The 15,610-nt window shown below is 38.9% G+C and overlaps 1 protein-coding gene across 8 annotated transcripts in view; it reads left to right on the plus strand.

Moving 5' to 3' along the window:
• The window catches only part of KCNN2 (potassium calcium-activated channel subfamily N member 2), a 328,108-nt gene that overhangs the window by 203,053 nt on the left and 109,445 nt on the right, over positions 1–15,610 (plus strand). Inside the window, exon 1 of one of the 8 annotated variants that reach the window (XM_084882825.1) lies at positions 3,384–3,456. The exons of the other annotated variants lie outside the window; for them this stretch is intronic. Coding sequence (XP_084738951.1) covers positions 3,422–3,456 — 35 coding nt within the window. The 5' untranslated portion in view covers positions 3,384–3,421. Of the gene's footprint in view, positions 1–3,383; positions 3,457–15,610 lie in introns of those variants that run through there. 8 annotated transcript variants of the gene reach the window in all.

Here is a 15,610-nt window from a genome sequence, read left to right on the forward strand (position 1 = left end):
GTAGGGAGGTGGGGGGTAACAATGCCCTGTATTCCAAGGTAGCTGGGCCAAGTTCTGGAGAGACACAAATTGGCCAGAAAAGGCTGATGCTTGATTAGTTCCAGCAAAGGTGTGGCAAACTGGAGCCCACTGGCTATACCTGGTCTCCTGGGAAAATCTAGCTTGCCTGTGTTTACAAATAACATTTTATTGGAACACTGTCATGCCTGTTTACATATTGTCTGTTTCGGCATTTGCTGCTATAGCAGAGCTGAGTAGTTGCACCAGAGACCACGTGGCCTACAAAGTAAAAAGTGTCTATTCTGATGCTTTACTGAAAAAGTTTGCTGACCCTTTAGTTAGAGCCCAGGATGATGCAGAAAGGCAGGGAGAAAGAGGCACAAAAATGTTTCTTCTGCCTTTGCATGAAAAGTAATTTTTATTCTGTGCTCTGGTATGTGTTTTGTGGAGGTTCAGGCAGACCTGCTGGCAGCCTGGGAAGTGAAGATTTCTGCTATGACCGCCATCCTCAGTCTTCCTGTAGGAGCTTGCGCTTCTGGGTCTGTGGTGAAATGCCTGTTGGGATTCGACTTATGTCATCACGTGGGAGTAGCATGGCTGTAGTAGGAACTACTTTCATTGGGAGTCTAAGCAGGAACCAGGGGGCTCAGAGTCTTCTGGGGGAGGCCAGTGACAAGAGTCTGGTCATCTCGGACCCTTTGTGTTCTGGAACTGAGTCTCAGGAAAATTAGTCTGGGTGTGCCGTACAGTTTCATGACACTGTTGGTGTGGCTGGCCTCCATCAGGAAGCAGGGCTCATTTGTTTCATATTTTGAAGAAAGTGTTTTATAGTTGACTGTTCTCTAATTCCATAACTTTTCATTTTTTAAAAAAATCACGAATTAAGTTGGGAAGTAGTAGAGTGTTTTGTTTTTTGTAGGTCTGGAATTCTGACAGTGTGTATAATTTATTAATTTACTTATTTATGTTCCCTACTGATTAAAGTTCTGTTTTATATAGATAATATCCACTCACTCTCAGCTGCCTCATGGACAATGCCCCTTAGAAGTCCCGTAGGCCCTCTCCATTACCCCAGGCCCCTCCTCAACCTCTTTCAGATGTTCTCTTAGCAAAGGACTCCAGCTCTGCTATCCACCCAGGGCCCCAGTGAGGAAGCTTGCTCTTTTCCTCTCTCCCACTCATCTCCCCTCCTTACTCCTTCAACACTCCCCCGCCTCCAGATTCACTGGGTCCTATAGGTATTACCTCTGCTTCCTGGCAACATTCTCAAATGTTGTATTTCTGAACTTTGACTTTTCCCAGGTCCTCTTTAATATCAACTATATTTATATTTAATTATATTTTATACCAGAAGCCCGATGCATGAAGTTTCATGCAAGAATGGGCCTACCTTTCCTTGGCTGCTGGCACCGCCTTTTCACTCCAGCCTTGGAGCTGCCTCTTTCCACTCTGGCCCCAGAGCCACCTCTTTCTGCTCCAACCCCACCATCCCATGCTGCTCAGAGTGGTTGGGGAGGTGTGTCCACCTCCTGTGTTCTGCCCTGCCCCTGGCCACTTGGCACTTGCATATGCAAATTAACCTGGTATCTTTGTTGGGTTAATTTGCATACTCACTCCTGATTGGCTGGTGGGTGTTGTGAAGGTACAGTCAATTTGCATCTTTCTCTTTTATTAGTGCAGATTATGCCATATTATATGCTATATTATATATTGTGATAAGATAATACGCAATATGTAATATGTAACTATATTTACATATATTGTACATATTATATATTGAGACATATATAATATATACTTATGTATTGTGACAATATAATATACTAGAGGCCTGGTGCATGGATTAGTGTGCCAGTGGGGTCCCTCAACCTGGTCTATGGGGATCGGGTCAAAACTGGCTCTCTGACATCCCCTGAGAGGTCCCAGATTGTGAGAGGGTAAAGATTAGTAGAGGGATTCATGCACTCGGCCTCCAGTATGCATATATCTTTGGTTAATCTCTTCCTGCCCTCCCCCTTCCCACCAAGATTCATAAGTCTGTTCCATCCTTCCATGCCTGTGGTTTCCACTCCTGTGTTGAGCATCTGACCCCTGATGGTCAGTGTGCATCATAGCTATTGGCCAATTGTCCAATCGCTTAGGTTTTTATGTATATAGATTATATATACACTATCCTAGCTAATAAAAGGGCAATATGCAAATTAATCATCACTCCATCACAAATATGGTGGCACCCAGTCCCCACAGCAGCCACTGAGAGTGGGCAGTGTAAACAGCCTGGTGGAATGCTTGCTTTGTTGATGCAGTGATGAAGCAAGTGGCCTGCTTTGGCCCTGGAGGGCCTCTGGGCTATGGAGAGCCTCTGGGCAGCAGGTGCAGAGCTGCCAGGCCTCGCACAGAGCTATTGGCACACCGATTCATGCACAGAGCTACTATAGTATAATATAATATCTAATATAATTATAGATTGTATTATATAATATGTTTAATATATAAAATATATATTTATATCACATTTATTTAAAAGATGTTAAAATGTTATCATGCTATAACATATGTTATATTTTAATATTTATGTTATTTTATACTATATTTAGTATTTTCTTTAATTCAACTTTTTTAAACCTCATTTTAAGTAACAATACTTGTAATAGTATGGGTTTTAGTATAATTGCATATATTTTCTAATGCACAATAAATTATAACTGTAAGTAAACACTGTTCCTTCTAGAATGTTCTAAGAGGAGCATGCAAAACCCCTTTGGGAATTTTTGCTTTGGTTTTTACCCTTGTCGTTTTTAATGTGTATGAATGTATTATCCATGCTTCCAGTTTAACAGTCTTCTTCTCTCCCCCTCTTTCTCCCCTCACATCTTTCTGGTGGCCCAGTCTCCCACTGCTGCAAGAATACCTACCGAAACATAAATCTAATTCTGTCACATCACTTCTGAAGTGACTCCATGGCCATCTGTTGTTGTCAGGGTGACCTTCTTTAATGTAGGTAATTCACAACACACTTCTCATGATCTGGCCCTGTCTGCCTGTCCACCCCTCTCAGCTCTGGTCATATCCCCTAATATGCCACTTCTGCTCTAGCAATACTGAACTTCTTGCAGTTCCCCAAGTAGTTCAGTATTCCATGCCTAGAATACCTTTCCCCCTTTATTTGTCCAAATTCTGCTGCTGCATGAAAATTCCACTTCAGAGTATTCTCTGCCTGGCAGCTTTCCCTGCCGGCCACCTCACTCAGTTGGACTTAGCTGCTCTCCTTCTTTTCCTGGCTGCCCGATAGTTTCACATAGTGGTAAAGAGCCCTGGCATGAAATGGATCTTAATTCAAACCCAGGTTTTCCTAACTTCCTACCAATGACTTCTGGCAACCTAGTCACAGCTCTCAACTTTACAGTTTCTCATCTGTAAAATGGGGGATGGGGAGAATCGGGCCTATCTCATGAGGTAACTATGATATTATTCTGAGATTATATGCTTAGACCAGTGCCAAGTACATGGTGATCACACAGATGGTGTGATTATTCTTGTCTTTATTGCATTAGCCATTATTAATCATGACCTCTGTGATCCTCAGTTTTTTTTTCACGTAACTGGGGATAAGGATCATGGGGTTCTGTTATGACTGCACGATGATTTTGGGGGGCAGATAAGGAGGGAGAGAATGGTGGTGTGCTTGGTACAGCATATGGCCTTTGGGGTTCATTAATGGAGACCATTATTACAATAGCATTATTTAGGCTGACTCCCACCTCAGTTGTCAGCTCCCTGAGGGCAGATGTCATGTCTAGTTCTACTGTACATTCCCAGGGCTGAGCAGTCCAGTGAACAGACCTGAAGTGGATACATCTGGGGTTCCTACATCTTGCTGCCATCTATCTCTGTGACAGTAAACTGAAGTAATCATCTTTTTTAAAAAAAATATTTTTTATTGACTTTTTACAGAGAGGAAGGTAGCGGGACAGAGAGCTAGAAACATCGATGAGAGAGAAACATTGACCAGCTGCCTCCTGCACACCCCCTACCAAGGATGTGCCCTCAACTAATGTACATGCCCTTGACCAGAAACGAACCTAGGACCCTTCAGTCCGCAGAATGATGCTCTATCCACTGAGCCAAATCAGTTTTGGCTGAAGTTGTCATCTTAACAGTCCCCATGTCTTTATCTGTGAAATGGGGACAGCCATTGCTACTCCTGCTTCTCAGGGTGCTGAAAGATAACTGACCATGTGTATAAAACAACTTGTCTTAGTGAAGATGGTATAGCAATCTAACACAGACAATAGTTTAATTAATGTGCCTTATCTTAGCATAAGCTCTTTCTGCTGTTGTATTTTTCTACCATAATTTCTCTATCACTAAAGAAATTTAGCTTTCACTATCTGTAATTCAGCCTGACTTTAAATTTTAAATCTAGATATTAAAGTGAGTGAAAGTACAGTTAGGTATCATTGCTTATAATTATGGTAGTGCATTTGCTTCTAATCTTCATAGCTCTATCAAAAGAGATAAATTTTGTAGATTTGGCTGAAAGAAATGGTGAAAATCAATCGATCCAGACACAACAGTGTAGGATAATGTAGCACTGATCATTTCAGGAGGGGTTGTGATGCAAGTGGCTCTGATAGGCTGCAGGTTGTCTTCCAACACTTCTGTCTGATGGTAGAGCCTCCTCTTTGGGCCTTCCTTATTTGCTGCAAGATGATCGCGACAATGTCTCCCACTGTGCCTGTCCCGTCTACTTCTTGATCCATAGAAAATACTCTACACCTTTTTCAGCTAATCTCAACCACCACCTTCTCCACCTGATTACTTCAAGCACTTAATCTCTTCCTTTTCTGATTGATGTTTGTAGTTATTGCCATTCTGTATACTTATGTCAGACTCCTGGAGTTATTTTCTATGGATATTCTTTATCCCCTCAAGGGCCATTACACATCCTTTTGTCCCCAAGCGGCATCATTAGCTGCACCACTCTATGCTGCCATCCCTCACCCTATAGAATTTACCAGTGGAGGGGCCATGACAGGAGTAAGCCCTGTTCTCCTGTCCATATTTTCTTTCTGGCAGTGCAAGGACTGAGCTGGGCATTAAGGGTTGGGTGGGTGACCTACCTTTTGATTGTACAATTTCCTTTTTTTTAACCTGGAAGAATATGATAATATTCATGGATTTAGATAATTGTACCTGTGAGAGAATGATAAATCATCATCCTATTATTAGATGAGCCATGAGTTTAATGTTCACTCATGTATATGACTTTTCCCATGTTTTAATCATGGCTCAAAAATAGGCTGAAAATGGTTGCACAGTTGGTAGCAACTTAGATGGCCAGGGCCTGTTTTTTCCTTGTTTTACTTTATTAATAATCTGCATTGCAGTCCTGGCTTCCGTGGCTGTTACAGTGGGTTTTATAGCTTTCTAGTTAGTCTTAATAGGTGACCGCCTATAGATCCATAATATCTCCAAGTCCGCTGGTACCCCTGATCCTTTCTATGATAGACAGCCATTTCTGAGGCTAGTAAATAAAGCCAATTGTTGTTGGCAGTGTATACTGAACCTGAGTTACAATGGTTTGATATATAGGTATCTGCACGAGGTCATTGCTGCCTCTGAAGGAAATAGTAAATCTGTAGTCATGTTTATTCATGTGTTGGCATTTATGTTCTCTGTGTCCAGGTGATAACATTAGGAGACTCGAGTTACTCTGTTTTGAGGGATTTGACTTAGACACCTCTTTCTATGCATGTTTGCACAGAAAAAAAAAAAAAAATACAACCTGGGCAAGAATTCCCCTCCCTCCCGGGGCTCAGTGCTTCTCTTGTCCGTTTGTGCAGCCTTTTGTCATCCCTGGACATCAGCCACTCCCAGGATTAACAACGTGCCTGTGTTAAACCCATGTGATGGGACCCAGTCCTGTTGAGAACTTTTCTCTGGACTGTTTGTGTTTAATATCATGTTCCTGCTTTAAAGACGGTTTGAGTGAACTTTTTGTGACTATGTGAACCTTCTTGAGTATAGAAGATAAAGTTAATAGGAACAACGTGTCTCTTATAAAAGTGTTTTCTAATTTGCCCATAGCTGTAATAACCAATCTATGACTGTTAGTGTGAGAACTGTTAAGCTAGGTTTTGTGCAATTTTCAGAAGACTTTGGTCAGGTTTTTTCTTAGTCTAAATCTCTGGTTCCTGAATTTGAGCCTGTAGGCTACAGTGGGGTATGAAAGACCCTGTATTTTCTTATTACTCCCCCACTCCTATGGTATTTAGGGAATATCTAAAAATTAGGTATGGTGACAAAGACAACATTGAGATGAAAGTGATATCTCTTAAGGAATATGCTAAAATATTGACTGCCTGAGGATAATTATGTCCTTAAAAGAGAAGGTCAGGCAAAGGGGACATACTGGAAGACGTACTAAGAAGCACATAATGTTTCTCAGTGGACGTGGGAAAGGAAGAGAAGACCAGCAACGTAATTAATGTGGAAACTAGCTGAACAATGTAAAAGAGAAGTCAGGGCTTGTTAGCCACCTGCTTTATTCTTTGGAAAGGCAAGTAACTAAATATGTATTAAAATAACCATTATGTGTCATGTATCTGTTGTGGACAGGCAATGTGCTAAGTCTATTTATACACATTGTCTCCTTTAACATAGATTATAATTCTTATTCAGTTAGTGAATAGTAAAGCTGAGAGTCAAATTCAAATCTATGACCTCAAAGGTTCTTTTCTTTTTGCAACATGGCCTTTACTGTTAGGTATAATCTTAACTGGAATATATCAGAAAAGTACAATTTCCCTTGTCAGTTATAATATAAAGTGAAATAATGGCTTCCTGAAAAGCTATGATATTCAAACCTTGGGTTCACTTTAATATATATGAAGGAGATGGTTTCCTCTGAATTTTGCATTGTGTTACCTTTAACTCACAATAATTGATTAAGGATATTGTGGTAGAACAATCTATATCCATAATTAATCCTTTGATAAAATATGTCTTATTTAGTATTTTTCATATGTCTCCGGAAGTTGTTCAGAAAGAGCTGCAAGTGAAAGCATGGAAGCCAATGCTCAATTATCCATGAAGGGGAAGTAGAGGATGGGAAAGAATGCTAATGACTAATAAAATTTGCACAGTATTAAAGTCAGTGCCATAACAGTGCTCCACTCTGGAATTCCCACCTCAACCTCTCATTCAGGTCTGACAACATTTACCTTCACATATCCAAACCAGGTGGCTAGGTAGTCCAAGGAAATATTTCTTTCATAGGAGACTTGGAATTGACTATAGTGTAGCATTGATAATGATTTTTAGACCACAGAAGGGCTGTACTGGCAAGGACCTTGATTGATTAATTGTATGTACCATGGGTATAGGCGGGAGAAGTGAGTGGCCACCTGTCTGTCTCTTTTCTGTTACCGTAAACATATAATTTACCTTAACTTCTCTATGGGTATACACTATGAATCTTTGAGTAAGAAAGGTACTCAATTTAAAAACTAATCATTGCCCGACAGGCTTGACTCAGTGGTTGAGTGTCGACCTATGAACCAAGAGCTCATGATTCTATTCCTGGTCAGGGCACATGCCCAGGTTGTGGGCTTGGTCCTAAGTGTGGGGCGTGCAGGAGGCAGCAGATCGGTGATTCTCTCTCATTGTTGATGTTTCTATCTCTCTCTCTCCCTAATCCTTCTTCTCTGAAATAATATACATATATATTTTAAAATACTAATAATCATTAAGGAAACTCATATTAATTCTGCATGTGCAGATTCGTCCCTTTCTTAGGAAGTTCACGTTAGTAAACATGGAATGAGTTCGGTGTGGTGAAATGCTCTACCTTCTAACAGGAAAGCTAAGCAGATATGTGACCCCTTCCTTGTTAAAAGTGGTGAGTGTGAAGATTTTATGAACTGTCAGGCCATCAGTCTTCTCTTTCTCCTGCCTGCCTGCACATGTTTGCTTCCTTCCTTCCTCTTCTTTCATTCATTCCTTCCCTCCTTTTTTCTTTTTACTCTTTCTCCCTTCTTTTTTTATGACATGGAACCTAAGTTAGATCCCGGACACTAAAACCTAACATTTTTTGCTTATACTGTTTCATATTTGAAATTTAAAAATACCTACTTGTTTTTATGTGTATAACTGATGTCATCCATGAGGATCACCTTCAATGCATATAGTGAATACTAGGAGCCCTGCGTGCGATTCAAAGCCACACGGTGCTGCCCACCCTCGAGTCGCCGGGCTGACCCTGCCTCGCTCCCTGGGCCCCGCAGCAGCCGTGGCCACTGATGGTCCAGCCCTGCTTCCCTCTCTGACCCTTGAAGCAGCCCTGCTATTGCTGATCAAGCCCACCCCCAGCACAGGTGTGCGAAGACCCCTCCACCCCACCCTGAAAACCTCCTTTTGTCCAGTTGACTCTTTAAGGCATCCCTGTTAATTAGCATATTTCCATATATATAACATCATAAAAATATTTATTTATTTATTTATTTTTTATAAAAAGTCATATCCTTCTTTGGACTTACAAGTTTCTTTGTGATCTGATCTTTCCTATCCCTTCAGCCTCATTAATCATTAATAGCATACCCTCCCATCTGTACACACACACACACACACACACACACACACACACACATATTATTGGAACCATCCTAAACCACTTGAAGAGCCAAAGCTATATGTCATTCTCTCAGCTCTCTGTGCCTGTCTGTGCTGCACCTGTTACCTGAAATATATATACTCTCATCCATCTGCCTTTGGACCTGCTCAGGTTTCCCTCTCTGGCAGGAGTTTCCTGATCCCACAGGCTGACCTACTTGTCTTCCTCCTTCACTAGCCTCTTGTACTAATATAATACTGTCATGCTGATGATGCACAGGGGTGATATTTATTTAGCCCTCTCTGTGTGCCAGAGAATGTGTAAAGGGCCATGCTTAGATTGCCCTGTAATCATAAACAACTTAGAGTAGTAGGTGTTTTTATCTCACTGAGGAATGTGAAGTATGGAGAAATATAGTGACTTGCCTAATATCACAGTGTTTGACTGTGGTGGAGCCTTTCCTGTGGCATTCTCACCAGAGATTTATACAGATTTTTCTCTCCCGTATTGTGAAGTCCTTGACATCATCTCCCCTAAGGGCTCACTTGTGGTATAGGCTCAAAACATTGCTCCATTGAATTTGATTGAAATTTTATTTACAATAGACTATCCAGTCTTTCTACCACTTCTGCAGATTTTAGAATGTAGCAACACAGAGTAAACTGACTTTATTTATTTTCCTTGAGGTTTTTGTCTATTCTCTACCAATTTAACTATCATATAATATATCCTCAGTATCACACTTCGGTAGTAGCCTAAGTTTTGAATTTCATATGTTCAAAATAAATATGGAACTCTAAAAATCATGCCATCTGAAAGATTGAGCAAGATTTCTTCCTGTCATTCTAAATTTCTGTGTCACTAGCATTAACCTCAGGAACAGAAGGAGGAACAGATGACGCTCTGAGTAAGGTAAAGAACTAGATGACTAAAGTGATAACAAATACATTCTTTCTGCCTCTCAGAATTATTTTGCCACAGAGAGGTTCCACTCTTTATTTACCCCCTCAAGATTGTTTCTTTTTCATAACCTTCCTTCAGAAGTATGTGGCGTTTTACTTTCTACTTTCCCTTGTTAAAATAAACTTTTTTTCTTTTCTTTTTTCTTTTTCTTTTTTAAATATATTTTATTGATTTTCCACAGAGAGGAAGGGAGAAGGATAGAGAGCCAGAAACGTCGATGAGAGAGAAACATCGACCAGCTGCCTCCTGCACACCCCCTACTGGGGATGTGCCCGCAACCAAGGTACAGGCCCTTGACCGGAATCGAACCCGGGACCTTTCAGTCCAACAGGCCGACGCTCTGTCCACTAAGCCAAACCGGTTTCGGCCTTTTTTTCAATTACAGTGACACACTATATTATTTTAGTTTCAGTGTGAAGTATAGTTGCTAGACATTTATATATCTTACAAAGTGATTACTCTAATAAGTCTAGTACCCATTACACATAATTATTACAATATTATTTATTATATTCCCTATACTGTACTTTATGTCTCATGACTGTTTTTATAATTGGCAATTTGTCCTTCTTACTCTCGTCACCTTTTTCACAGTCCCCAACCTTCCTCCCACCTGACAAATAAACTAACAAACTGTACTTTCTTTCTTTTTTTTAAATATATTTTATTGATTTTGTACAGAGAGGAAAGGAGAGAGATAGAGAATTAGAAACATCAATGAGAGAGAGTCATCGATCAGCTGCCTCTTGCACACCCCCTATTGGGGATATGCCCGCAACCAAGGTACATACCCTTGACCGGAATCGAACCCGGAACCTTTCAGTCCCCAAGCCGACGCTCTATCCATTGAGCCAAACCGGTTTCGGCAATACTGTACTTTCTACCTTCCTTACTTTCTGCACCTTACCTTTAGGATACAGTAGTTTTATGTTAGACCATTAGGATAGAAAAAGTGGACCTAACATGCATTCTGGAGAACATTAAACTTGATTATGACCCATCTGATTATTTCCTCTTTAATCGAACAGGGAGAAAAGCTATTTGTCTAATTTGAATTCAAAGAAAATAAAGTGATTTTACCAGCCCCAACTGACTGGTCATATACCATGTCGGTATTCAGAACTAGTTCTCATGATTAGGACTTCATTACATTAATTCAGGCATGGCTCCTTGTGGCAAATGTGCACTTACTGTCTATTTTATCATGTTCGTTTTTTTTCAACCAGAAAGGTAACTATTAATGTAACAACTCATGGCAGCCATGACAGTCAGGTATAATGCTTTTAAAAGGAAGTTAGTGCATTTTACTTAACCTGGACTGCCATCAGACTGGGTTTAACATATTTTATAATGCTCTATTCTAACTAGCTTTGAAGGCTTCGCTTAGAAAACATAAAACACAACACAATAAAATGAAGAAAAAAATTCTCCCTGTGGTTTGTGCTTAGACTCCAGGCTCTTGTATCGCATGCTTCTGGGATGTGTTCCCGGTTACCAAGACTCTGAGCAGCTGAGCTAAGGAGTCATTCTGGTGACCTTCTTCTTTCACAGCTTCTTCAGTGGGTTCAGCTCCAGCAGCCTTCTGTTGGCCATGAGAAAGGAAGGAAGGAAGTCCCCCAGCCCAGGGCTGCAAGGGAGACTCTGAGACTGGACTTCATGGCATTTCAGAAGTATTTGTTCTCAGAGGCTATCCAGCTTTCTGCCTGTCAGCAGTAGAGGGTTTTTGTCCCCCACACCCCCACCCCAGATTTTATTTATCATGGGTGAAAAAGAACATTACCGCCGGAGGTGATATAGTCTTCATTCTCTTCCAAGTCTCATTTTCTCCTTCTGTCTTCAGAGGCTCCTGCCATTCAGAAATGGATGTGTAACCTCCCAGTCCATGCTTGCATGTGCTCACAAAATAGAAATGCATTTATAAACAATCTATAGTATTTTTACTTCTTCAAATTTCTCATAGATGCTCTGCCATATCTATCATTTTACAACTTGCATTTTTTTTTTACTCTACATTATATTTTGGATGTATAGTTTAGTTCATTTACATTAACTATAGTAACTGTTCTTTTTATATTTTATTTCTGACACTCATTTTGAGTTCATAGTGCTTTCTAACTACTTCTTTCTCTTTTTCTTATGTTTTATGATGTGATGATTTTTTTTAAATTTACTTTTTTTCTCTAACAGTTTATAAGTTATACAATTGGTTTTCCTTTTTTAGTGGTTACACTTAAAATTTTACCAAATATATATTTTTAACGGTGTCTGAAGTTAATCAGAAATTCTATCATTCTTCCACACAGTATAAGTACTCTTGAGGCTCTTCATTTAATCTCCCTTCTTCCCTTCATCTATGATGTCCAATATTTTATTTACATCTTGTTTTTCCAACCTTATCCAAGTGAGTCATTATGAGATTGATGCTTATAATTATCTACAGTCAATTTTATTTTTTAATATTATTTTTTACATATGTTTTTATTGATTTCAGAGAGGAAGGAAAAGGTAGAAAGAGATAGAAATATCAATGATGAAAATCACTGATTGGCTACCTTTTGCATGCCCCCTACTGAGGACCTAGCCCACATCACAGGCATGTGCCCTTGACTGGACTCAAACCCAAGACCCTTCAGTCTGCAGTCTGACATTCTATCCACTGAGCCAGACTAGTTAGGACTTAGTTTTCATTTAGACTTACTAGCATGCTTACATGTTCCTTTGCTCCTCCCACTCCTTCCTTCTGGATTCTGTTTCTTTCTGGTCTGTAGTATGTCCTTGGAGTCACTTCCATTCTTCACTTTATGTCTAAAAATGTCTAGCACTTTGTTGCTCCTGAAAGTATAGACTTCTAGTCTAAACCTTAGAACTTTGAAGATCATAATCCATTATGGTACATCAATTTTTATTTTAACAATCTAGAGAACATTTCTAAACTTTATACATACGTATAATGTAATGATTCTATATACCATTGCCTTAAAAAAAGAGAACCAGTTAAGTCTCGTAGAGTCTTTGTTAAAGTCAGCACTATTGCCTGGTCCAGGAGATTTTGCATTGTTCAGTAATATGGTGATGCCATTTTGGTGATTGGCATGGATAAGATGTTTGGTCTTTCATTCAATGAGTTAAGACTATTGGGTCTTTTAGACCTGTGTCTGCTTTATAGAGTGTGTGTGGTTATGTGTTGTGTGTTGTTAGGAAGTACAGCTGATTTACTATGATTGATATCATGAATATAACAGTTCTCTTTTTTCAGTTTGTTGTTTTCTTCCCCACGGCTGAATGCTATGGCTCTAACTTGTCAGCAATACATGGGTTCTTTTGATGCTCTTACTAGCATCATCTCTGTTTTCTTCCTAAAATTGTTTTATAACTGGCTAAGTATGGATGAGTAGCAATAAAGTTATAGTCATAAATTCTAAAGCTGGATTGCTTGGGCTCATATCTAACCCCATACTTTAATACCATATAACCCTGGCTCATTTCTTAACTCCTGAGCCTCAGCTTCCTCATTCCAAAGATAGGGAAGAAAATAGTATCTACCTTTTTGAGTGGTTATGTGTTAATGTGAAATCATACACGTAGCCAGTTAGAGCAGTGGCTGGCCCTATTCACATGTGGAAGTTCAACCCACTTTAAAACAAAGTTCAAGTTTCATCTCAGGTATTATGTGAAACTCAATACAACCAAAGCTTTACACTGTTCAGGATAAAGAATATCTAACTTGGAGAAAGCCTAAACTAGGAAGTAGTCTATTTCTGTTACCACAGGGCATTAAATGCAAACGTGCAAGTTTATTTAAGTATTTGCTCCTGCCAGAGAAGCAGAAGGTCCAAGGTGCTACTGTCATCTAAGATCATCAGGGAGTAAAGATGTGACATTTTAGAAATAATAATGTAAATTACTGGGTAAGTGGTTAGTTGCTTTATAAATATTTCATTTGCATCCAACTTTTCAGCTCAACCTGATGCCCCCATTAAATATTGTGAATGCTAGACAACATGAACTTTAGCCTTGGGTTTTTTCAGTAACTCACAATGTGACCATGACCAAGCTTTTTCAATTGCCTCTGGCTTTCATTGGACTGTTTTAAGGGCAAATGCGATAAAAATGTGAGCTGCCTTTTAGCTAGCTATTTTATTTTTAAGTTACTGTTGACATTCAATATTACTTTAGTTTCACGTGTACAACACAGTAGTTAAACAATTATATAATCTGCAAAGTGATTTCCCCCAATAATTCAAGGACCTACATGATACCCTACATAGTTATGACAATATTATTAACTTTGTTCCCTATACTTTATTTTACATCTCAGTGACTATTTTGTAACTACCAGTTTGTAGTTCTTAATCCCTTCACCTTTTCACACAGTTCCAATACCCCTTCCCATCTGACAACCATCAATTTGTTTTCTGCCTTTATGACTATTTTCCATTTTTTGTCCATTTATTTTGTTCTATAAATTTGTCTTTCTCTTTTGACTTATTTTACTTGGCATAGTACCCTATAGATCAATCCATGTTGTTGCAAATGGTAAGATTTAATTATTTTTTATGGCTCAGTAATATTCTATTATGTATATATATCACAACCTCTTTACCCACTTATTTATTGATGCATACTTGGATTGCTTCCATATCTTGGCTATTATAATAATGTCACAATAAACATAGGGGTGTATACATCCTTTCAAATAAGTGTTTTGGGTTTCTTTGGATATTTGCCCAGAAGTGAAATTGTTGGTCATAGAGTTTGCCATATGAGAAACTACATATGAAAGTTCCTTTTTCTCCACATCCTTGCCAATACTTGGGTTTTTTTGTTGATTTATTGATGATAGACATTCTGTTAGGTGTGAGGTGATATCTCATTGTGGTTTTAATTTGTATTTCTCTGATGTTTAATAATATTGTGCTTCTTTTTATATGTCTGTTGGCCATCTGTATGTTCTCTTTGGAGAAGTGTCTATTCAGGTCCTTTGCTTATTTTTTTTTTAACTGGATTGTTTGTTTAGTTTGTGTTGGGTTGTATGAGTTTTTTATAAATTTTGGATATTGACCCTTTATTGGATATATCATTGCCAAATATATTCTTCCATTTAGTAGGTTGTCTTTTCATTTTGTTGTTGTTTTCCTTTGCTGTCATTCAATTGTCTTTCAGCCCCAGGAAAGAAATATTCTAATCAGGCCTTAACAAATGATTAAACTAAGGCTTAGAAAGGTTAAATAATATTTCTGAGGTCACAGAATTAGTCTGTGGTAGATGTCAGAGTGGAATCTAGATCTGACTATTCTAGAATCTAGAGCACAGGCTCTTAAGCCATGTACCATATTGCTTTATATAATATCACTCCTGTTGAGAGAACCTTAAAGGGAATAAATATTTCTAACTTTCGGAAGTTCAAAAGTAATTTTTAAAGATGATTGACACAAATTCCAATGCAATGTGAGCTTAGTTAACTAATAACACGTCAGCATGTATAAAATGCCTGAGTGAAACAGCAGAAGGTGGGGCCCACTTGTGAAAAAGGGAGTTAAGATTCTAAATAAGCTTTAAGATCAGCAGGGCATGAATTTATTTACCTAAAATTAGACAATTCTAGTATTTTTTTTGTCTATAGACAAAGCTCTTGTCTAAGTCAGAAGAGAATTTCAGAAATGCAGTTTTCAGCAAATGTTTAGAATTCTTTCAAAACTAGGCACAGTGGAAGTTTCTAGAGCTCTTTTTTAATTCTGACTTTGCTCCAATTTGTCTTTCCTTACCAATTTCCCTTGCTCCTTTTCCGTGGCTAATTTTCCCATTTTCATATCACAGGTTAATATTTAATTCATGTACTTGCCCCTCCTGAGGATCCATGGAATATTATTAGTTATTCATGGAGTAATTCTTACTAGAGTGGGTGGTTGTCTTATAATAATTATACAAGGTGAAATTATTTTAATTTGTTTTTAGATGACAAACTGATGCTGAGTGGGATTAAGTATTTGCTCCAAGCCATTTAGATAGTGAGTGGTCAAGCCAAAAATTAAA

This window comes from Pipistrellus hanaki (genome assembly GCF_964339955.1).
Source record: "Pipistrellus hanaki genome assembly, chromosome: 4".
Classification (NCBI taxonomy): Eukaryota; Metazoa; Chordata; class Mammalia; order Chiroptera; family Vespertilionidae; genus Pipistrellus; species Pipistrellus hanaki.